Raw genomic sequence first — 25,853 nt, forward strand, 5'->3', positions numbered from 1 at the left:
TAGTTCTTTCACACAAAATAAATAAATAAAAAACAACCCAAGACCTGAAAAGATACAATCTAGTAACAATTCTACATCTATCACAATTGTTCTTGCACTTTTATTTCTTACACATTGTCTCTTAATTATTTTCATTTTCTTCCCTGTATATTACATTACCTACCCAGGCATAGGGCCCTATTTTGACAATCAAGTTGCAGGACACCCATGTCTTTTTTCCTCTGAGCCTGTTATTGTAAGACTAATTAGCTGGTGTCCATATGTAATGGTAAACACGATAGCTTGTGTCTTCATCCTACTCCTATGTGCCTGATTCTTTCCCAGTTAAAGGATATATTTTAGGCAGGGATTTCCTGTGAGGCTGGGCACCCACAGCGGCCAAATCTGTGGGTTTCTTCTGATGCAATATCCCCAGACACTGACTCTTTGTGTCTCTTTTTTTTGTTTGTGTGTGTCTTTTTTTCTTCTGCTCAGGATTTTGTAGCAAAAGCTGAAAAATCAAACTATAGTTTCACTGTTAAAGTTGACTCTGCTGGAGAATGGAGTAATGTTGTCCTTATCAATTCTGCTTATTCCTAGTGTCTCAACCTCCTCTTTGTAGCTGGTGTGCTGCATAGTAAACCATCTCAGATAACTAATCCAGGCTGAATTTAACTTCACAAAAGTACGAGCTTAAGGTGATTGTAAAACTCCAGCATTAACTGTATGACAGAAATTCTATTTAAATAACCTTTGTACTGGATTCTTTATCATATTGCATTGGAAGGACTTCCTTTCATGTGTGTCATCTATTACAGTATCTTATTTTCTTCAGTATACTCTATACTATATATTAATATAGGGGGTCGTATATTTTCAGAAAACATACACTCACTTTTCTGTAATATTTCTGAATGACTCATGTTCTCTACTTTCTCTACCCTTCATGTTTTCCAGTTATATTTTACTCATTTCCGCAACATTTACTTTTACAATCTGCAGTGTTCAGAAAGCTTCAAACATGGCCCAGCTAATCACCTGCACCCACCAGGTGAGGCTGGTCTGGGCCATGAAGGCCTGTGGGTGCATGCAGGGCCCTGAAAGCTACTACTACAATTGGATCTCTTTGGGCAAGAGCTTGTATGAAGTAAAAAATGTCTGATTGTTCCCAAAGACTTTATAGTTATATTGTCTAATACCTGCCAGTATGGTACATAAACACACGCCTTAAATCATAAGACTATCCACTAAACAGCATCAAAGATTAAGAAATACCACTTACATAATGTATCACCGTTCTCCAAGTAAGGAGAAATGGTGAATTAGTAGCAAAATATCACAAATAGCAGGTTTTCATAGTCCAACACTAGGACTGAAATTAAAATAGGGTGTGGGACCTATTTTTGTTTAACTAAAACTATGTTTTTACTATATGAATAGCTGAATTTAAAGACCTTCAAATGTTGATCATCAGACAACCTAAATATACATTCTCTTTACTACTCCTGAAGAGTAAAAAAGCCAGAAGAGTCAACTGTAATTTGAGTGGCCATTACTGCCTCATTTTCTGTTATGAGATCTGATATATAATCATGTGTTTAATATTCAAATGTCTCCCAATAGCAGCACTTGTGTAGTAACTGTTTCAGTAAGAATGTAGCTTACCTAATTGCCTCTACAATAAATTCTTATACAGACCACTCTATAATTGCAGACCCTTATAGCATGTAGTACTTCATATTTTTACAAAAGCTTGGGTTTTTCCATGTTTCACTCATGTTTACAGAGAAGACCAATATAAATTTTTTATCTCTAAGGCTTGAAATTGTTTCAAGTACCCATTAAAAAATCAGAATAGTTTCTCTTCTCCTATTCAATGTTTTAGACAAATATATTTTCTAAACTAACTACTGTCTTCTTTCGAATATGCATAGACAATGTATACAGATAGCATGTATTAACTGAAGCAGGAGTTAGATATATAATTTTTTGACAAAAAAAGCCAAAACAAAACAGTTTGCTTATGGCAAAGAACATGAATATAGATCAGTTCTTGTCATATTTTCTAAAACTGTGTTTCTAATAGTGTGTTGTAGTAGCTTCTCATAAGCTCTACAACATTCAATGAATAGCATATTCTGATAACAGGTCCATTTATTATTATCTATTTCACACACAAAGGTTACTTTTTAAAAATCTGATCTTCTTTTACCTTTATTCAAACCAATGTCTCTTTTCATAACTCACATCTGCACATCACTAATTGATTTAGTCTGAAGTAATCTAAGCAAATACATATATTGGAAAAGATCCGGAGCTGATGAATCCAGCTATACTATGGTTAGGGGAACAATATGGATTCACACCAAGAAGTTGGTCTATGCAATACTATACAGTAAATATATAATAATGCATTTTTGCCCATCTTCTTTTTTTTTTCACTTACACATCCCAAAAATTTTGGGTAGGAAGATGACTTTTTTCACTTCCTGTGCATGAATGTGTATGTTCTTTTCAGAGTTCCCTTTTTATTAGGGATAATTTGGGAAAATGTGGAGATGCTGGACCATCAGAAATGGTAAATAGGTTAATGCTTCACATACCTTTTTGTGTTAGCGGTGCAGTACACTTTCAGTGTGATCAATCAAACTATAATGACTCAAAAGGAACTTTCCTTTTGAATTTAATAATTACAGCTGGTTTCAGCTCATACGTTTGATTAGACACTATATCTTTCATTGTTATTTTAACATTTATACAGTGCTTTACATCTTCAAAGCACTCTGCTGACATTACCTTATTAGTTCTTGCAATACTTAGATGCAATTTTCAGTGTGCTTTTATATCCCAGTCCCATTTTAATTGCTATTTAAAACTGCATTAATTATATTTATAGCGGGCCATAAAAAGGAATGTTTAGTAGGAAAGCCACTGTACCAACAATTTGTGTGGTACATCTCTGAAACTATAAAATATTTTGGTGGATGTGATACTTCAGATTTAGCCCAGTACTGAACTGTGCTAATGAGGGTTTCAGGCCTGTCCTCCCCTAGCACAGCATGATGTGAACTAGCATCAGTAAGAGAATGTCAGTGCTGTTCCTCCGCTTGTTTTCATTGCTGTCCTGGTGAGACTTCTTTTCCTGAACTTGCTGGGTGAAATGGAAATCATTGCAAATACTATCATTGACGTATCAGTGCTCACATTTCACCCACTGAAGACAACGAACAGCACAACAACCTTGTCAGGCACTGGCCCTGCTTCCTCCCAGGTTGCCTCCAGGAGCACATGGTTGTGAGCCCCTGCGAAAGCAGTGCTGCCCGCTTTCAAGGGGGTACTCTTGAGGACAGTGCTTTTTCCCCATGAACCCCATATAGTTGATTCTTGATGCTGCAGTTAAGTTTAGTGAGCTCATGTTTTACTCTTAAGTTTGCTTCTCAACTTCCAAAGTGTCAAACAAAATTTCAGTCATTAGTTATTTGAACTTTTAGCCGTTACTGCTTTTCCTTTACATTTCTTCCCGTTACATAAACACACCTCAGAAAACATTGCAAGTTTCTTTAAGTGTCTATTGCTACTAAATATTTTTGCTAATCACAAAATTAGATTTGTAGATTCTTGTATTGCTGAAACCTAAGTATAATTCAAATACATCATCCAGACTGCATAGCAGCTTGGATCTGTCCCACCGATTTAATGTCTCTGAACACAAACGAAATATGGTTGTCAGAAAATAGTGTCAAGCGACCTATAGCATTTAATGTTGGCTTGCAATGAAAACACTTCTTTGTTGTTGTTGATTATATAATTATGAATTCATAATTAAGCTTGATTTCATAGGTACTTATCATTTACAGCCACTAAAGTGAGAAATTGCTCAGAGCTCCTGAAATTTAAGTCACTGCTACATAACTGAGTTAGTTACATAACCTCCCTTAAAGGTGCATGGTGTACATTGGCATCTCTTGGCAATCCTTGCCTGAAGTTACAGGAGAGCCACTCCTTTCTGTCACCTAGTAACTTCTTCATAGTCAACAGCAACTCAAGAGTTTCTGAGCTAGAGCTTGATTTGTCAGTGTGTGTGGAATACAGTACTTTTAAACGCTGTTTAGGCTACCAACACTAAACAGTGTATTAGTCTGAACCAAGGACAACACCTTGTGGAAGTGTTTGAGCAGAAAAAAAATTGTAGTAGTATATTCTGAACATACAATGGAAATGGCTGAAGGTAAGATTACACCTGCAGGCAAATCAGGCCAACTCCTGGAAAAAATCTGGCACCTGAACTTGGTAGCAAGAGATGTGCTTCTGAAAAGTGATCTGGATAATGAAGGTATAGTGGAGTATGTGCTTAGACTGATCTCTTTAACAAAAGAGCTCAGCAGATCTCTCAGCCAGCAGCTGGAGAACATTACGGAAAGTATTGAAGATACCTGCCACTTGCTGAGTGCTCTCCATGACAAACACAAGGAATTGACTGCAAGTCCAGGCAAGTATGGAGGGATTTACCTGTGAACAGAATGGACTGGGTATACTGGATGCTAAGTTCTGCTGTGTGATAATGCTGGGGGACCTTGCTTTTCATTTGTTAGTATTTCAGTACTTGGTCATTCATTAGACCAAATTAATTCATATTTCAACAGTTGTATCACACTGTTTTCGAGTCTATTACATGAGATTCAATATGAGACTCATAATTCTCATTATCTGTGAAAAAAATATATAAATAAAATTAACTAAACAGACTTGTTTCAAAGTTTTATGTATATTATACTTTGGTGGGTTTATCTTGGCCAGACACCAGATGCCCACCCAGCAACTTACTCCGCCTCCTCAACAGGACAGGGCGAGAAAATAAGATGGAAAAGCTCATGGGTCAATATAAAGACAGGGAAATCACTTACCACTTACCGTCATGGGCAAAATGGTCTCGACTTAGGGAAAAAATTAATTTAATTTATTGCCAATTGCAATAATTTGGGTAGTGAGAAACAAAGGCAAAAAGTTAAAACAACACTTTTCCCCCACCCCTCCTTTTTTTCCAGGCTCACCTTCACTCCTTCATTCCCAACTCCTCTACCTCCTCCCCCTCCCAAGCAGCACAGGGGGATGGGGAATGGGAGTAGCAGTCAGTCCGTAACAATTCCCCTCTGCCACTCCTTCCTCCTCACATTTTTCCATGCTCCACCGTGGGTCCTTCCCACGGCCCACAGTTCCTGTCAGGAAAAGCTGGGCTCTCCACAGGCTGCAGTTCCTTCAGGGAATATCTACCTGCTGCAGCGTGGGGTCCAATCCTGCAGAGTGGATATCTACTTCAGCCTCGTATCCCCCGGGCTGCAAGGGAATCTCTGCTCCATGCCTGGAGCACCTCCCCTTCCTTTTTTTCCAGCCTTGGTGTTCGCAGGGCTGTTTCTCACACTTTTTTTCACTCCCCAGTGTTCTCTGGTGTTCTTGCCCTTTCTTAAATATCTTTTCACAGAGGCAGCACCAGCTTCGCTGACAGGCTCTGCTCAGTCCTGCAGTAGGTCTGTTGTGGAGCCGGCTGGAACTGGCTGAAACCGGCTGTGTGCAGCACAGGGCAGCCCCAGCCTCTCCTCACAGAGGCCACCCCTGCAGCCCCCTGCTGCCAGCACCTCACCAAGTAGACCCAATATATATATAGTCTACAGTCCTCTACAAGTAACAACATAGTTAAAAAGATGACAATAAAAATAAGAAAGACTTCTGCCATCTTAGTGCACAGGTAAACACATGGAATTTAATTTCTTGCATTTATAATAACAATGTGGATATAATAACGGTGTTATTTATTGTGAGGACCAAATCCAGATTTTATTCCTGAAAAAACGCAGGATCATTTTTTGACGAATGAAACAACTCTCTTTCCTCAGAAACAACATCTTAACAAACATTCATCAAAGTAGAAAACTAACATTTCTGCATTTAATAATGGTCTAACAGCATGATGCATAGACAGAGAAAGAGAGAGACTCCAGGCAGAAATCTTTAGCTATGCCCACATTTATGAGTCTTTGTTCTACAGGTTTATAAAGTGTCCACAATAATAAAAGAACATTTTTGTAAAAAAAGGACCTGCTTCCAGGCTCCAAGATCAAGCTAACTTTGCCCTGTTGGCCTCACGGCCTATGTGATTTTTATTTATTTATTTATTTCAGATTTCTAAGTATTCACTATCATTCTCCTTCCAAAAAGCTTCTTTTCCTCATCTGGCGCTTTCCCATAAAACAGTCAGCAAAAAGGTTTGAAAACAGTTGTATATAAACTGCCACTGTGTTCTAAAGCCGTGTTATCGAACATCAAAAAAACACAGAAAGCAAAGTGTTAGAAAAGTGATGGTGGCGGGGGGTAACACAAAAGAAGGCTTATTTTGAGGTTAACCTTGTAACAGAATGCAAAAAGTGTCTTTTCATGCGACACAGTTGGGTAGTGTAAAGTTACAAGGTGGTGTCTTTGCTTGGCTTTAAGCACTGCAGCAGTAGAAAAGTCGCATTCACAGCATAGGAAAATACCATTGTTTTTAATGACCCTGTTATCTTCAGATTTTATTTTAGGGAAGTTTAAAGAGCTGTATGATTTGTTTTGGGTTTTTTTTGTTTTGTTTAGAGAATGCAAAATTCAGAGAGGAAACGGGTTAATTTTGGCAGTTTTGCCGAAGCTTGAACTTTGTCTTACAGTGAGACTGGGAAGTGGTCTTTTACAAGCTCCTGTGCAAACAAAGCTATGTTATTTCCAATCCTTTTGTTTTATTTCTCAGCCCTGTTAAACTATTTAGAAGTTCTTCTTCACTATTGTAAAAGTGCCCCTGGAAAAACAGTAGTACCTTAGAACAAACTTATATTCTTCTTTGAACTACCAGTGGAAAAAAAAATATTAAAAATGTGTTTGCTTCTTCCCCCCACCCCCCCAATATTGTCAAAATCCAATAACAAGTCATTTGGGAACTGAGAAAGTATTGCAAAGGAATAATTTTTAGACTGACTTTAACAAGAAAAAAACTTTATTCTGAACTGTACTCTGTAGGTTTAAATTAATCAGATGCAAATAGAGATGAAAGTGGAAGGCCTATCTAGATCGTATAACATCACACATTGATGTGTGATGACATTCTTACTCAATAAGATTATTTTCCCAGTTGAAAACCTTGAGATATTGATTTATCTCATATGACATTATTGAAAAAAATGAATGTAAGCAAGCCAATGGTTTCCTGTAAGACTTGTATCAGCCCTTTCTATTGTCCTTCCCTGTGTGTCTCTGTCCATTGTTAAGTGGAGAGCACACCATATTGTGTTTCATTCTGTACAATTTTCTGACTTGTATTGACTTTCACTGGATTTAACCTGCAAAACAAAGCTTTCCAGGATCTCATGCAGCAAACAGAAATAAGCAAGAAATTTTCCGAGAGGTTTGCAATATACCTAACTAATGAAGACACAGTTCCAGTTGTAGAGATTGACACCATAAGGTGAGGGGAGAGCTGAAAGTAATATATCCAAAATCCTTGGAGAGAATATCTGGAAGGATTTCTAAGAAAAGGTTTAAGATAAGAAAAATGAGGGATCATAAATAAGTTAAATATAAAATCTTACATGAATGGCACATAGTGATTGTGTGCTTTTTGTGTATCCTTCTTCACCAAGTGTTTTTAGTTATATGCAAGAGCAACCTCCACCATTCCTGTAACTAGATGCTACAAACTGCTGAACTTCAGTGTTGTCTATGTGCTGGTGTTTTTGTGTTATCCTCTGTTCTCCATAGCAAAAATTCAAAGCTGCTAAGCATGTTTAATATTGAGCCTATGTATAACAGCTTTCTTAGAGACCCAGGCGTTAGAATCTTGCTGGATTCAATTTTAAGAAATATATATATATAATTAATGTTTAGTTTTAAAGCTCTTCCCAAATTGATTTGACTATTATTTACCAATTCCATGCTTTAGATTGTCATTAAGAATTTAACTAGTGTCTGATCATTAGACAGGTGTTCATTAGAGTTGCCACAGTAGTACTTTGACAAATACACAGTTGTACTTGGACAAGTACAGAAATGTACTTGTCCATATTGAATTCTTCAGAGATTGACTCAAATTGAATAGCAATAAATGCAAAACTACTAAATGGAAGCCAGGAAATACCTTGTGCTTCATGTATTGAATGGCATTATGGAATTAGGTGGAATTCATTAGGTATGTGTATAAGAGCTTTCACATTTTTGGCTAACTTTCATAGCAAAATTCAATTGGTTACCTATTTTTTGTCTCAGAGTACAATGGAATTATAGATTGTCTGCAGAAAGTGAAGGATTATTTGATAAATACAGTCTCATACCTTCAAGAGGCAGAAAATCAACTTTATGCTGCTGGCAGCAGGCAAGATGATGATTCTCAGATCCAGACTGCTCAAAATGCTTCTAGAGAAACAGATCTGTGTTGTTCTGAAGGAGAAGCAACAGAGTCTGTGCAAGCATCTTCTAGTCCCGGTCAGCAATCCCAAAGAACTCCTTGCCTGAACAAGACGGAAGGTCAGAATGTTAATCAAATCCAGCCAAGTGAAACTAAAACTGTGGAAAAAGTCATTGTTGCACCATTAGCTGAAAATGTATCTGCTCGAGAACAGGATGTTAGCAGAGAACCTCCAATGACAAAGGAAGATGGTGAACACAGACTACTAATGAACTCTGTTACAGAGAAAAAAGATTGCAATGGAAAGGATAAACCACATGGAGGTAGCTCTGTTACTGAAAAGTCTCCAGAACCGGCTTTTCAAGATGCTCTTACGAGCAGTGGGGAAGGCATTCTATCTGGGACATTGAAAGACATTTATGACAGAACTGTCACGAATCTTTCTGACCAGGAAGAAAAGGCAGTAGTCAAAGAATCTTCAAAAGGGGGAGAAAGTGAAGAACATAGACTGAGAGAGCAAATGGAAGACAGTAAAATGGAAACAAATCATGAGATTTGTAGGAATGACCTAATTACCTTCACATCTTCAGCACAAACGTGGGACCTTACTGCTGTGAATCCTTCTCTGAATGATTCAGAAGAAGTACAAAAATCTAGGCACTGGATGAACAAAGAGTAAGCACATATTCTTTTTAGGAACAGATGTACATAAATATTGCTTATTAGCACACACATAAACATCTGTGGGCCCAGAAACTCAATATGCATGTATTGAACAGCTGCTGGTCATGCACATAATAGCAGTCTACAGCTTAAGCATACGCAATGAAGATCTTCCATTTGGTCTAAAGTAAACTGTAACTTTCTATTTGATTGCATAAATTTTTTTTATGCCAGAGAGGGACTGAGTCACAGCCAGTAAAGTCAATAATTCCCAAATTGTTGGAATTCAGTAGGGAAGGTCCCCAATTAGTCAGTTTTATAATAATTTGTAAGCTGTTCTGAAACAAGCTAAACAAAAATTTTCGTGATTTTCCCATCAATTCATAAACATATGTTTTTATGAATGATCTGCTTATGCTACAATATAGCACATCATTATAGTAAAGTATTTAATTAAAAATACAAGACACCATCCCACCCAAAATACAAAGAATAATATTTTATATTCTTTTTCTTCAGATTTCTAGTGGAAGAGAGTGGTAAGAATGAATGTGAAGTAGCTTGTTTTATTAAAGCCCCTGCAACTGCTCTGGAGAATCTGAAGTGTAAGATAGTCAATGACACTAGTTCCTTGGTGGTGGATGATTCTGAGGAGCTGGTCAGCAATGTTGTCAGTATTGAATGCTCTGATGATGAGAAAACAATCCCTTTTCCTATCAACATTGCGATCCCATTTACTTCATGCTTCAGAGGAAATTATCGGGAGATTATGGTGAAGGTGACTGATGTGAACTTTCAATCAAACTACTTAACTCCTATTTCTTTGGGATACCAAGGAAACCATAAGGTTGGTAACCTCTCATCTAAGTGTTGTAAAAACATCATTCCAGGTTCCCAGTTAAGCCTCTGTGGAGTTATAGAAGTAAAGTCATTATTAAGCCATATTGCCCACTACGTCAGGTTAAATTGAACTTTTCTTCCTACTTTCTCAAGAACTAATTCTATTTGAAACCTGGTATTTAACAAGGTCCTTTTTTTCCACTCGTAATGTTAAGGCAAGCGCTTGATCCCACAATACGAATGATTGAGTAATGGTTCATCATTTCTGTAAATAAGTGTAATACGTTGCATTATTTGATAAAAGTAAAAACTTAAGGGGAATTATTTTGCATTCAGATCACAGAGAAGTGACACAATTCTGTGTGTATGAGTCCAAACTCCATCTCAAAGAAACACAGGATGGTTCTTTTTTTTAAATGCAGAAGAATTGCATTGGGCCAGATTCATCACCTGGTTTACGAGCTTATTTCATTTCACCCCGATCATACAGTGGAATATTAATGACATCACATGATGACTAGAGATCACCAGATAACTGGGCATCCAGGTGGCAATAATATTCAATTTATTTTCATTTCACACCTTGCTCTATAAATAATGTTGCCTTCTCAAAATGCTAGTCCGCTGCGGAACACAGCTTCCTTTCCCTCCAATGTACTCTAACCCCATATTCTCTTTTTGCAGGAAACCTTTGCAGAAGTGAAAATTTATCAGCTGGGTGTTTTTTCTGTGTTGTCATGCCTAAAGAAAGAAACATTTACTGTTCCAAAGGTAGGACTCTCACGAAAGGTGAGCGTGGATTCTAGAATCTCCTTCTGTTACCATCCAGAAACATTCAGTTCTCCAGCACCCATGCAGTTAAAGGTGAGTTTGAAATACGCAATGCTTGTTCCATAAGTCTGTTATCTGATCAGTTCTGAAGCAAGAATGCCAGTAATGTTAAAGGGCAACCTGTTCCATTATTAGAAGTCTATGAAAAGTGATTGCAGCTCCACATCCTGTATACGCAGCAAATGGTTTCCTGTCAACTTTGTTAAAACCACATAATACTGTCAGTAGTCAACGATATCTCTAGCTAAAAAGAAGAACCATCTACCTTTGTTTGATATACTTCAGAAAATACAGTTGTTTTCAATAACGACATAAGCATCAACTCCCAACTTCAACTGCTTGGCCCAGTGTTTAAGGTAATGGAACAATTTTTCTCACCTGACCTTCATCATTTGTAGCAGGCAGCGCAACAGAAGGTTTTGTGACCTCTTAGTCTTGGGCTGAGAATAATCTCAAAATTTGCTTCAGTTATAATGTGTTTCTCCCTTCCCCCATAAAAACATTGATTCTGAGGTACAGAGAAGCTAAAATTAACAGTGAAAAAAATACAGATTTGAAAAATCTTAGAAAATTATCAAAATCTGAGGGAGCTCAGGAGTTTCAAAACTGGAACTCAAAGCAGGAACAAAACAATCAAAATATTTCAGTCAATAAAGATTCCAGTTTTTTATGACCTTCAAGCACTTGGTTGTGCATTGTATAAAGTGCTGATAGGTTGGTAGGGTTGTTCCTGGGTTATAGAGAGGAGCCTAAAGCTTCTGTGATAGTCTGATCCAATTCCAAATGATAAATCAATTTGTAAAAAACCAGGCATGTAAGAGAAGACTTATTCATTTACAAATTAATTGTACAATTGCTTTCCATATTTAGATTCAGCCAATTGAACCATCCTTGGTTTCAACTCTGAAAGCAAGACACGATATGTACCACTCAGTTGTATCTACTAGTGCACTGGTTTATGTCCAGCATCCTTCGGCCCAACCATTTAACAGCTCAGTCACTATTACTCTACCCTGTCCTCCAAACCCAGAAAAAAAAAGGCAAGGAGATGAGACAGAACATGCAAGAGCCATTAGTGCTACAGTAAAGAGGGTTGCTACGGCCTACCATCCTCGGTAAGAACAACACTATAAATTCAGCATTTTCAAAACATCAAAATGAATTCATTTTAACAGTTGCTGATTAATAATTTTTTGTATTAAAGCTGTGTTAGTTCCTTAATACAGTCTGCTATACTTAGAAACATTGTTAGAAACACTAGAGCAAATCCCCACAATTCTCATGCTCTAGCTTCACCAGGAAAATTCATACAGCATTTGATGTATATTCTTTAAATATACTGACCACTATATTTCTAGCAGGAGTCAGGATGAAAAATGCATGTTTTTTTGTCAGCAAGAAATGTTCAGCCATTTTCACCAAAGCCAAACATTGAACATGGAGAATAACCACATCTCAAAGCTGCTGTGATGATTATTTTATCAGTTGGTGGTTTGGCTACCCTGGCCTTTTAATTTTCTGATCTCTACTTCTACACATTCCAATGGCTACCTGAGTCAAAATTTATGACACAACGGTTTGGAGTAGGTCAGTTTTGTGGTAACTGCCGCAGTAGATAAAGGCCCAGATTTTTCCAAAGCACTCACTACAAAATTTCTGAAACTTAGACCTTTTGGAATGTCTTAAAAAAGCATTAAAACTAAAAAAAAATCTCTAAATTTCAGTTGTTAACTGGCAGTTCAATAAAATTTATCCATCATGCACACGAGGATATGGATAAAACTTTTTGGTGGAAAAAAAGGCCAAAGCTAACCTCATCTATTTTGACAGTCAGCAAAATAAATGGTGTTTTTACCATCACATGCAGGAAAAAAATCAATCTGAACTTACCATTTGATTGTTGTCCTTCCAGTTCTGCTACCATGGGTAACTCCAGGTTCAGAAAGGCTTACTGGGATTTCTTGGTAGGGACTAGCTTGGGACAAGAGTCAGCTTTGAAGTACTTCTACTTTAGGTCATTAAAGAGTTAGCTTATTCCTACTGTGCTAAACATTATCTTTTTCAAAATTCATCTACATGCCAAGATTATGATTGTCTTGAAAATAAGCAAGGTACAGATGGAGAAGGCAGACAATGTTCTAGCTTTCCATTTCTGAAAAACTTCTCAGATAATGTTTTAAAGAGCTCTACACTCACACTGGTCTCTTAGACTAGACATCCATCTTTATCACAAACTTCAGATTTAGGAAGGGTGCCCATGTCAGTTCATAGGAGATTCAAATTTCATTTCCTGTACCAGAACCATTTCATTGTGTGGCAGTACCCTCGTGGCATCTATACACATTCCTTAGAAAATGATGCCAACATTTTCCTGTATTTGCACATAGGCTGAGGCTGTATGCTTGAGAAACGCTTAGGCTGTCCTGTCTGGAGTATTTTCTTTTTTGGATTGTACACAGGGTGTGCATTTGAGGTGAATGGATTATTCAGATCCAGTTTTAAAAAACTGATAAGGAGAGGTGTGTGTGAGAGGAGAGTTATGTGCTTCTGTAAAAAATCCCTCATGTTTCATTCATTAGAATAAATTAGCCAAAGCATGTCATGTTACAGTTGCTTGATTCTGAGTGTGATATCAAAGTAATCACCTGATTTGTAGAGAAGATACTTTTATTTTCTCTGTTGAAAGAGATAATGGATAGCAGTCATGTCTTATTTTCTAAATTCCTTTGTGGTTATTGAGTAATATTTGCTTCTGGAAGAAAAGGTGGGTTGTGGGGTTTTTTTGCAGATATCTACTTCTAGAGAATCTAAATCTTGATGAATGACTCAGAAACAATCAATAATTACTGTGCATGATATTAAATGATAGATTAAACTAGATTCATTTAGATAGAAACCTTTCTTTTTCCTTTTTTTTCCCTCTTTCTGGTGAATTGAAAAAAAATTTTAAAAAATCTCTTAACAATTATATCACTTATGTACTCTGGAGTATAGTTCCATATGTAGATTTTCAGCAAGGTGGGAAAAACACATCTAGTCATCAAGGAAAGCAGAAGGGAAAGCAGAGCTACAAATACAAGCTTACTCTTTCTGCAGGATCTGTTTTTCATTGTATTTTTTCCTATAAATCCTTGGCTTTCCAGGGCTGTGAGTGCTTCTGTGAGAAAAAATGGGGAGAATCTCAGTGATACTTTGAAATTATTAGGTCACAGAAACAAAGAAGAGGGGTGGAAGGTGTTTGATGATGTTATTATCCAGAATGCACGGAATGGGCTTGTATCATTTGAACTAAATGAGCATTTAGAAAGGTAATGTATGAATAATTTAATAAAATTTTATTTACTAAAATATTTACTTCCAAGTATACGGATCAATGGAAATTAGTAGAGTTAAGAAATTATCCACTATTAATTGTTAATTTGCCAGCATCTCTTTCTTCCGTTTTGCAGTATAAGATCATTTAGATTTGTTACTCGTAATTACAGAAAATATAGATTTGTTTAAATATTTTTTCATCTGTAGACTGTACACAATGTAATATCTACAAAACTTGAAACAGGAAATGCAGATATTAATCTTAATTTGAAAATGTGATTTAGCTTTCTGACTACAAAACCATAATATTTTTTGGAAATTCTTATTAGGAAATATTCTCCTACTTTAATCTAAAATTTGTATGTATTTGAATTAATAGATACAGAGTCAATATACTCTACATTACAGAAGCAGGCAAGTTTCCACCCTTTCATGTGTTGGAAACAGGAATGAAAAGGAGGTAGCAAAAGGCCTGTTGGAAACTGAGCCCTGTATTATTTTGCATAATAAATTGTTAGCAGTTGATAAAATGATTTAAGATAGAGCTATTTATTTTCTTGCATTTTCTTTTAATACAGCTTTGTGGTCATTCGCCTTTCGTTCCTCTTGGAAAACACGTATCTTCACCTCTTTGCTCAGGCTCTGGAAGAAGCTCTTTGTAGCACAATGGCTAATGTGATACTGTATCGGAAAAGAGAAAACCCATATAAAATAGTAGTTTTGCTATCTGCATCCAAAGAATTGACCTGTGAACTTCAAAATCTCCATGAGGAGGGCTACTTTGGTCCCCCAGAACCTACGCAGCAGTTCCCATTAAGAGAAGGAGAGCAGATTCATTTTAGGTTTAGAGGCAATATATTTGCTTCAGGTAAGTTAATTCATGCATCTGGATGAACATTATCAATCACCTCAGCTATTCAGAAATACTGTATGTGAACATTAGTAGATTGTGGTTAGTCACAGCACATTTAGTTATTTCAGTGTTTTATTTCTTGTAAATGATAGGTGCATGGAACTACATGGGAAACTGTTCCAACTGAAAAAATGTACTAGTTGAACAAGATCTTGAGCAACCTGCTCTAGGTGACCCTGCTTTGAGCAGGGGGGTTGAACAAGATGATCTTCAGAGATCTCTTCCAACCTCTGCCATTCTGTGAAACCTGTTCCCTCAGAAACAGTTGGTGTTTTATCTTTATTTCAAAAGGGCAGGATTCCATTAATGGCTTTTTAATATAAAGAAGATCTGATAGGAATTAAACAGATTCCAAACAAACAGAAACAGTCTGATATTTTATCTCTGTAAATTCACTTGAAGTGAGGAAGATTAAACACTGAAATCCAGGGCAAAATGTTGCTTTTTGTGAGTTGCAGTATGAATTGAGGTGATGAGAGAGAGTTGTTATGCCGTTTCCATTCGCGGCCTCGAAAATTCTCTGCAGTGGCTGCCACCATTCAGAGATTTGCTTAAAGGGAAAAGAGATAAGAAGCCTCAGAAAAGTTTTCACCCAAAATTACATATAGTCTCTTCTGTCAGTTTTGGAAAGAACATATAAATGTGTATTTGGCCCTCTGAACATTTTGTACATAAACTCTCCCAGTGAAAACTCTGTTTACCCTAAAGAAAGGATTATTCTTCAAAAAAAGAAGTTTCCAGCCCCCAAGGAATGCCTGCTCATATATGCAAAGGATAGTGTATATAGATGTATCAATTAAAATAGAATTACAAATCCTAAAAATGCACCTGCCTCTCTTGCCTCCATTCATTTTGTTGTTACAGATAGACAGATATCCATCCTGAATAACCAGAAAGCATATGCTTGTAATTTCATTCACAACACCATTTTATTTTTATTTCTCTCTGTGTTATGTACTTTATCCCCTTCCGCGTTCCTTACTTTTCAACTTGTAGCACAGCCTTCACCACTTATTCCTTATGCCAACAATTCAGGGGCTAAGACAGCTAACTATGAAGACATTTCAATTACTGAAGCAGGCTGTCAGGAATGTTTGAACCTCGAATGTTCAATATAAAGTAATAATAATGATAAAGAACAATCAAATGTTATGTGATTAGCTCTATTTGACTCACCCTAATGAGTTATTTTAGATGCCACACATCTAAATACAGTGTAAAAACAACTTTTTTTTTTTGTATGGACTGCAGAGAATGGAAAAGATTTTGGAAAAGATTTTGGAAAAGTCTACAGGCTGATTTTTCATTCACAAAGAAAACCCAGGCTGGAGCTCCAAATTAAAGAAGTGGATGAATTTGGTAACCACAGTTCACCTCATTACAAAGGAACAGCAGTGTTTTATAAAATTACCAGAGAGATGATAACCAAGAAATGGGAACAACCCTTGCCATATGGTGAATATCAACACCAGTCTCCACTGTGTAAATTAGCACTAACGTTACCAAAGGTGGGTTTCTCACTTGATGATGTTAGAGATCTTTCCCTTTTTCCCTTACCACATATTTATTAGGCAAAAGGGTCTTGGTATGATTTTTTCTTTACAGATACACACAGGAGTCACTGATGGAGCAGTTCTGATCCATCAGCAATGTACAAACACCCTCAGACTTTCTCTTAGCAGGTGGGAGGGACCCTCATTCAAGCACGAGCATGGGAAAAAATGTTTAGCAGAAGTTTTTCACCCATTTGCTCTCCCCAAATGGTATGGCCCTGAGAAATTATTACTTAAGTTTCAGTTATATACTTCTTGTATCCTTGTCTTGGGAGTGCAGAATTGCAAATTGTAGGAGCATTAAATGGTTCATGCAACCTATCTTTCTCCTATCACCTGATTCTCCTGTTATACCAGATAAGCCTCTGCAATGCAGCCATGTGGGCAATTATCTCCATCTCTGGTGAAAGCTATTGCTACATAAATTAATCTTTAATATTCCTGCAATGAAATCTTACTGTAACCTTTTCAAAGAGCCTAGGTATCAGTACCCTATATTATGCAAAATGCTACCGCTAGACTACTGCTATCAAATTTACATACATGTTAATGTCAAAATATGTACAGTTACACTTGGTCTAAATCTCTGGTGACAAGCAGTAGCATCTCTCTCTTTTTGAATTTAATTAAATTCACTCTTCCGTAAGCTATCACCCGCAAATACATCTTTTATTTCATAAGCATACTTCTTGATTTCTCTCTCATCTCCATTCTCCCAAGTACAAATTAAGAACAGTTAACGGCAGAAGATTTTAAGAGGAGATCTCTTTTAGTGACAAATTCCATATAAAATGTAAATTTTCTTTTGAGAATCACATGCTTTCAAGCACTTTGGTTTTCCACAGGGCTAGCATTCTGTGTGCAGTATTCACAGAGAGGGAAATACAAACTCTTGAGGCCCAGTGGGATGATTAAAAAAAAAAAATAAAAAAAATCTGTGGCACACCCTAGGCATCAGTTAGTTGTCTTCCATCCACCTGCCCAGCTTCCATCCCGTTGTTCCACTTTATTTAATATTACTGCGTAATAAGATTTAAAGGATTCAACTGCATTTGTATTAAACCACAAAGGTAATTATCAAGTGTCTTAGATTTGGGTTGGCATATATGGTCTACTGCTATACATATTAGTCCTTAAAAGTTCTATTCGGAGTTTTCAAAACAAATATTTCTGACTACCCCTTTTCTCCTACTAAATTTAAGGCTGTGTTTCCTCTTTCCCAGTGTGGCTGAGATCTTGAAGTCTGGTCAGTCTGTATAAGTGTGTAAGAATATATAATATATGTGGGTACACCATAGCATCCGGGCAACCTACTCATTTAAATGGAAATAAACAGAGGAACTGTATAACATGATCATTGCTGGTAAATTAGAAATTAGAAATGAAGTCAAACCTCAGGAATGGTGATAGCCTTTGGAAATATTTTCTCTACGTCTATTTTTTGAGTAATGGCTCTACTTTCAACTGAATCAGTTCAGGCACAGAGGACCCGAGTTTGATGTACAAAAAGTCTGCTTAGAGAGACAGAGTTATTATATCACTTCAGAAAATCAGTGTTGCAACATCTTGCAAATAATTTTTTCTTCTGCTTCTGGTAAATATCTTTTAAGAGGTGCATTTCAAAGGAGTCAGAATCTTCATTAAATGCAAATATTAGGCCAAAAAAAAGCGATCAAAATGCTTGAAAACATTTGCATCTTGATAACTTTCATTACGTGATTTGTATTTTCTTACACAGAATGAAATATCAATCTATAGAATGAAGAACAGCATCAAAATAACATCTTCCCTTATGTTGCAAGTCATCTTAGTACACAAAATGTTATACTTTGCTATCGTTGGTATAGCAAAAAGTTGCTACTTTTTGATCTATCTTCCATCCATCCAGTGTAATAATTTAAAATTGATAATGCCTAAAGTCAGGTTTTTTAACAGAGGAGAAACATTCCTTAATAATTTAGCTAGTTCAGTTATCATCTTTTTGAAGAATTATAAAACATCAATGAAGCTGATTATTTGACTTCAGTGAATAATTAGTAAATTAAATACAACATACCTTACTACTGGTGTATAAATACACAAGGCAAATGGGAATTTCACCCACACCACTATCTAGTGGTATGTAACATTCATTAACACAAAGTTATAATGTTGTTCACTCTTTTGTTCTTTCATACCTTCTTCCAGCCAAGTAAATCTTGAATTCCATACTGAACAAACTCACAGAAATTTTAAGAACAAAAAATATTCTTTTGGCTTGTTTGCTGGCTGAAAGATAGGAAAAAAAGAGTAGGAAAAAGCAGTTAGTTTTCTCAAGGGAAGACGATTACTGGTAAAGTCCCACAGAGATCCATGCTAACATATTCATCAGAAACTTTTGAATAGTTAAGTGAAAAGTCTGATGACTACAAAATATTCAGAGTACTAAAGTTGTCTGTGAAGAATCACAGAATACGATGATACTGAGCAACTAGAAAATAAAATAGATAATTTAGATGTCAATAAGTGTTTTGTTCAGGTGGAAGTACATATCTGATTTTATACTGATAAACTCTAAATTACCTATTACCACTCAAAAAAAAAAAAAAAAAAAGCCTTTGGTCATTTTGTTCTCTGAAAACTTCCAGAGCATTCAGCAGCAAAAAAAAAAAGGTAAGCAGAATGTTCCAAATTATTAGAGAACAAAAATGAAAACAAGATTATGCCATATATCTATGAGGCATCCACATCATGACTGCACTCTGCAGTTCTGGTCACAGAACTCAGAAAGAGGATTTGGAAGAAGAGGAAAGAAAGAAGGTGATCAGAAACATGGAGTGGTTCTAGGTAGAGGGACAATACATTGATGACAACACTTCAGGCAGTTTCGACAGAAGTTGAAATATTGTATACACTTATGAATATTATGGAGGAACTGAAAAAGGAATTATTATATCCCCTTTCACAGGGTATAAGAACAATGATATTGGTAAGTGGTAGGTGTAACCAGTAATATAAAAGAACATGCTTTTTACATAGAAAAATAATCAAAAGGTGAACTCATTTTCACAGGGTATTTGCAGCAGTTAAAAACGTGTTTGAGCTAGAAAAGGAATTGACTGGAAGAGAGACAGAACCGTATATTAAACATAATGATCCAGATGCAATTAAATGCCAGAGCAATGAAAAGGAAATTCTAATTACTTACCGTATCTTATTATGTGTTCTAAAATTATTAACAGTGATGAAAGCACTGACCGCAAAAATTAATATAAGAACTTTTATCCTGTTTTTACTATCCATGATCTGATCAACATATTTGAATCAGATATATCTTCACATTTAGGTGGGCTTTCTAATGAATAAAAGAAATAGAAGGAAATAGTTAAAATTGGATGAGAAAACACAGTTAAGGAGAAATTTAATGCACTAATTATACAAACAACTACACCAGCCATCTGTCAAATGCAACTGCTATTTACCACTTCATTAAAGTACAAGTCTTGTGTTAATGGTCATATAATATGAACTGAGACTGGCACTGTCCATAATTAGTCATATGCTGATGCTATTAATATATATTGACAAAGCACCTAGAACTATCTGACCACATTCCTGTGCATAGACATACACTCAGGCAATGATCCTTCAATTTTGCTAGTTTCTATCACATGTATACTACTACAGTACAGCAATTAAGCTGCCACAAATCTCACAAGCATATAAAAACATAATGCTCAGTGTTCATATCTGACCTATTGGTAATGGTGGATTGTTTATAGTATTGCTCACACTAACACAGCTGCTTACAGAATTCCAGTTGTCACAGTAAGGTTCTCATGTCTTAATTGTGAACTAGTTGACTCTAAGTTGTAGCGTTGTTGATGGACTTCTCAGTTGCTCCCAGTATGCTGGGGGAGCCTTTCATGGTTTGGGAATAAAATCCCCAAAATAGCAGTAAATGCAGGGCAAGAACAGCAAAGACTATTTACGTTTCTGCTACTTTGTTGAGATAATAAATATCTTAAGTTTAGTTTAACCATGTTAATGGATTAGTTCTAATACGTGAGATCACAAACACTCAGTGTTGCCAGTAACAATAGAAATTTTCTCAGCAAAATGAAATGAAGTTTTGGCTTTTTCTTTTTTTTTGCCAGATGATAAAGTTAGAACCATCCACAATGCCTGGTTTTGGCTGTGACAAAGACAGATGGAATCTTTTTAAGGCAACGATTCTGACTACATTTTCACTGATTTCTGTAAAAAATTTCTCTTGAATTGTGGAGAGAAGATAGCAACTATATAGATTATAAACCATTTTTATATGTATGTGCCCACATTATCCACTCTCTTACAAATATATTTCTGACAGTGGTCAAAGCAGTGGTTGTTTACTTTGTATGCAACCATTCACATCCATTTTTAGTTTAAACATGCTACACTTGTAGAGAAGTAAGCTGATCTTCACTAACGATTCCTATTTATGGAGCTTTCTTTTCCTCAGCATTAGAAAACACTGGTTGGTCAAACCTCTTATTTTCAACACAAGTTAAGTACAGTGGATTAGGTTCTGATGGCAAGTATGTGTGTGCATATCAGTAATAATTCTACTGGTTTCAAAGCAGTTGTATTTATGTGAAACTCAGCTAAAGAGTTTGAAAGGTTAATTTCTCCTTTACTGTCTGTCTTGTTTGATATGCTACTAGAGTCTGGTCATGTCTGAGAGGTCCATTTGACAGAGCACTTCAGTATTACTGGCTGAAATCAGAATGCTTTGCAAAAAGAGTTTGTTGTAATACATACAAGCATTATCAAATTCTGCCAAAGTTTTATGTCTAATGACTGTCTAAGGGCAAAATAGCATATGATCCTCTGCTTCAGAAAGGCAGTTGCTTAGCTAATTGAAGGGCCTTCCAGACTAGAAAACTGCTTTGACCTCTAAGAGTATTTTACTTATGCTGTCAACCAGAACAGTGGGACCACATGCCAGTGCAGCTGAACCGTGGGTGAATTTAGCACTTCACCACAGATATTTAATCTTTAAAGGCAGATTCAATGTTTTAGATCTAATGCATTGTATATTATTACACTATTTCTAGACAATACTCATTTTCAATTCTTATCATTTTTACTACTATTTTAACATTAAGTAGGATAAAGTGGCTCACATTAAAGTCAATGCATGGGTAACTGAGTTCATCTACAATAACTTTGAAAATCTCATACAGACCTTTGAGGTGCTAAATTCTCATTAATGAATGAAAATAAGTTTAAATATAAATGTATAATTAAATGAAGCCAGAGAAAGCTGAGTCTTGGAAGAAAAACAATGCCCCCTTCTGGAAGAGCTTTATATTCCCTTTATTGTGCCGGCTTTTTTTAGCCATGTTATGCTATCTTCACAGTAGGGCACGTCCAGTGACAGAGTTGCTGTAGAAGCACGCAAGACGAGGCAGATTGAGATCTCAAGATGAGTACAGCAGAGGATGGTTTTGCACTGCCAAGCAGAGCATACTGCGTGCATCCTGTGCACACTGAAACTCCCTACCAAGATGACTGAGTACAGGCCTGATGAAAGTTGTTTAATTCACAGGTGAATAGGTAACAGTTATGATTATATTGACCTTTTGGATGTGTAGCTCAGTACACATGAAACACTCCAAATACTGAACAATATATAAAGTCTGTATTATAAAAGTATTTAAGATAAGCTCAGCAAGGCTCTGGCTCAGTATGCCCAGCAGGAAAGGGATTTATCCAGTAATTTATCCAGTCAGAGTTTCATGCTCTTAACTCACAAATGGAAAAAAGTTCAGTGAATAAACCTGCAGCGAGTCTCTCAGGGAAAGCTGTGCATAAACAGCCAGGTAATACAATTGAATGTGTGTGACAAAAGTAACATGGGCACTAAAGAGGACAATGACAGCTTTTAGTAAAAAAAGAGCTGAACTTCACTTGATATAAATTAATCTCATCTTGTGCTCAGTGCTTATGTAAGTAATTACTTGTTCTATATGGAGTAGGAAACAACAGTAACGCCCACAAGACTTTCCTCTTTCTCAGTCATAGGGAAAAAGGACAAAGTATTTTCTTCTTTCTCTCCAGTGTTCAGAGGAAGAAAGAGGAAGAACTCTGTACTTTCTAATGGAACTTGTCTTTTGAATTCTGATGATTTTTAATGATTTATAATTAAAAGTTGAACTATGTAAAATGAATAACTATAGCTACAAACATAGTATGATTTCTAGACCTAACAACAGCTACCGCATACCTAGAAACTGTTATTTTCCTTGAAACAGTATGGTATGCACACAGTTGTAGTAAGAACACAGAGACAGCAAGGCAAAGTTAATGCAGTATTCAAAATTAGAATCCATTTCATGTGCAAAGGTTCCATGCAGATTTTCTATACATCCAGTTTCTATACACCAGTCATGACATAATGCTACTGAGCAAACATTTGTAAAATTGCATAATAAACTTTTTACTAAGATACAATAAACATCTGTTTGGTGTAAACAGACTTAGTTTCATTATTTTAATAGCTGTATACTGATTTATACCTGCTGATGGTGTTAACTGGTTTTCAATAATGACATAAATCCTCTATGTAGGTAGAACCAATCTTAAATGCTGATTTACTGCAGTCCACTCCCATATCCTACACCTCATCCCTTACTCTTAGTCATTTCTCTTTCCTCAATACATTTTCTTTGATAGCATGAAAAGTTGATCAACCGTCCACAAAGCACAAAAAGATATTCTTCTGATTCGTCGGGTAAGAACACATACATAATATATTAATATCAATATAAAGAATAGTTATATTTGCTATTTACTTTTTTTAAATGCCAAGATTTGTTTCAGCTGTAACTGACATTTTAAAATGCCATAGTCAGGAACCAAAATAGTTAATGTGTTAAAAGTTATTCAAAGAAAAAAAAAGTGATCTGTTTACCAGGAAATGCAAAAGCTCTTGTAAGATAATGTTGTGGTGGGGTGCTTGAACAGCATATAATTTTCTGTACAAGGAGATTCAGTTTGTACTGGAAAGCTCCAGTATCAGTTATAGGAAATGCCCAAACCGTTTTATTTTATTACTGGCTTTCCCCATGCAGTTGCAGAAGTTATAGATCATTGCTGAATCTGCTCTTGACTAAATTCACTTCATGTCGCAGTGCAGTTACCAAGAATTGCATTAGAAAGAAGTGATGATGTTTCCATTAAAGTAAAAAACAAACCATACTTAGTTGGGGAGTTCACCCACTGAGCCTCCAGCTTTAGAAAGCTTTTCAAAAGGAAGAAAAATTTACATACCAGAAGAATAATGCTCTTAATTTACTAATTTTTGCCCTTCAGAGGCCCTATGGGACAACCTGCTATATTGGCTTGCAGAAGAGCTCGCAGAAGATAATACATCATTGCTTGCTTTATGCTTACCTGTTCGGCGGAGTGTACTTCAGCTTGTTAGGCTGAAGTGCCCTGATAATTTAACACACCAGATCTATGAGCTGCTTTGCTGCTGGAAAAGGACCCTTCCAAGGTCGGCTGATAAACAGCAGCTCCTGTCTCGCTATTTGCGGAAGAGTGGCAGAAGTGATCTTTCAGAAGAACTTCGTTTTAAGTGGCAAAATAAAGTGCTCACTTGACAGAATCACAGGCAACTAACAGCCCAATTTCTCTTCTTTCTTGTTGAAAGGTGTGAATATTTCCATGATATCTTTGGATGCACGAGTGAGAGGGATCAGACTGCTGATTTATTTGTTACTTTGCAACCTCTTTACTAAAGCAAAGTGTAATGGCAATGCCCTTGCTTGCTGAAAGTGAACATTCTTCTGTGGAAATGTGAGATATTGAAAGTATAGATATGAAGAATTACAGACTGGTCTGCATAGGTTTCTAAGGACTTTAATTGTTTGCACATACCATACTCAATTGACACAGAATCATATTTCTACTTACTTTAAACACTAGGAATTATTCACTATACTTTATCAAAATCTTATGAATCATTCCATGATCTATGGATGACTCTACATCCAGTAATTCAACCAGATTCTTCAGACGAAAGCATAATAGATCATTATAATGCACAGACAGAGGAAATTTCTTCTTACTTTCAGGCTTGTTAGTAATTAATCCTGACTTTTATATTCTCAGTGAATGTTTTTTATCCTTGTGAATGTCATAGCAGATTTCAGTGTAACCACATGTGAATATCTAATCTGTTTCCTGAATTTACCAGATTTGTTGCATCATTTTTATCTATCATGGTAATGGTTTTTTTCAGGTTACCATCAAATTTGGAAAAAGGAGTATTTCTTCATACAAGTTTTAAAATGTATTGCTTTGAAATTTTATTCATTATACTGAGTTCTTGTATTGAAGGTACAGATAGTAAACCAGGTGTATTTGTGCCATTCCTCGGCCATGTATTTTGATCTCTAAAAACTCATTTCTTCCCAGAATGCTAGGTAAGACTAACCTAATTTTTAAAAGTCAAAGCAACAGCAGAGTCAGACTTTTATAACTGTGTTTCTACTGAAATAATATTCTAATGTACAGTCTTCTGTTACTTGCTGCTTGTATTGGGTTTGTGTAGCAAGGTTTTGGTAGCGGGGCAGGCTATAGGGATTGCTTCTGTGAGAAGCTGCTAGAAGCTTCCCCTGTGTCCGATAAAGTCAATGCCAACGGGTTCCAAGACGGACCTGCCGCTGGCCAAGGCCGAGCCAAACAATGACAATGGTAGCACCCCTGTGATAACATATTTAAGAAAGGGAATAGAAGTTACGGGGGAGTAGCAGCTGCAGCGAGAGAGAGAGGAGTGAGAAGATGTGAGAGGAACAACTCTGCAGACACCAAGGTCAGTGAAGAAGGAGGGGGAGGAGGTACTCCAGGCGCCAGAACAGAGATTCCCCTGCAGCCCGTGGTGAAGACCATGGTGAGGCAGGCTGTCCCCCTGCAGCCCATGGAGGTCCACGGTGGAGCAGATATCCACCTGCAGCCCGTGGAGGACCCCACGCTGGAGCAGGTGGATGCCCGAAGGAGGCTGTGACCCCGTAGGAAGGCCACGCTGGAGCAGGCTCCTGGCAGGACGTGTGGACCCGTGGAGAGAGGAGCCCACGCTGAAGCAGGTTTGCTGGCAGGACTTGTGATCCCGCGGGGGACCCATGCTGGAGCAGTCTGTTCCTGAAGGACTGCGCCCCGTGGAAGGGACCCACGCTGGAGCAGTTCATGAAGAACTGCAGCCCGTGGGAAGGACTCACGTTGGAGAAGTTTGTGGAGGACTGTCTCCCATGGGACGGACCCCATGCTGGAGCTGGGGAAGAGTGTGACAAGTCCTCCCCTTGAGGAGGGA

The 25,853-nt window shown here is 36.9% G+C and overlaps 1 protein-coding gene across 1 annotated transcript; it reads left to right on the forward strand.

Moving 5' to 3' along the window:
* Positions 1 to 4,197: 4,197 nt before the first annotated feature.
* DTHD1 (death domain containing 1) lies at positions 4,198 to 24,144 on the forward strand. Its single transcript, XM_050895542.1, is given in 11 exon segments — positions 4,198 to 4,472; positions 8,172 to 8,254; positions 8,257 to 9,076; positions 9,584 to 9,911; positions 10,589 to 10,768; positions 11,606 to 11,850; positions 13,879 to 14,043; positions 14,629 to 14,918; positions 16,227 to 16,471; positions 23,216 to 23,273; positions 23,855 to 24,144. Coding segments are annotated over 11 exon segments (2,979 nt in total).
* The last annotated feature ends 1,709 nt before the right edge of the window (positions 24,145 to 25,853 follow it).

Source organism: Gymnogyps californianus, chromosome 4 (assembly GCF_018139145.2).
Source record: "Gymnogyps californianus isolate 813 chromosome 4, ASM1813914v2, whole genome shotgun sequence".
Classification (NCBI taxonomy): domain Eukaryota; kingdom Metazoa; phylum Chordata; class Aves; order Accipitriformes; family Cathartidae; genus Gymnogyps; species Gymnogyps californianus.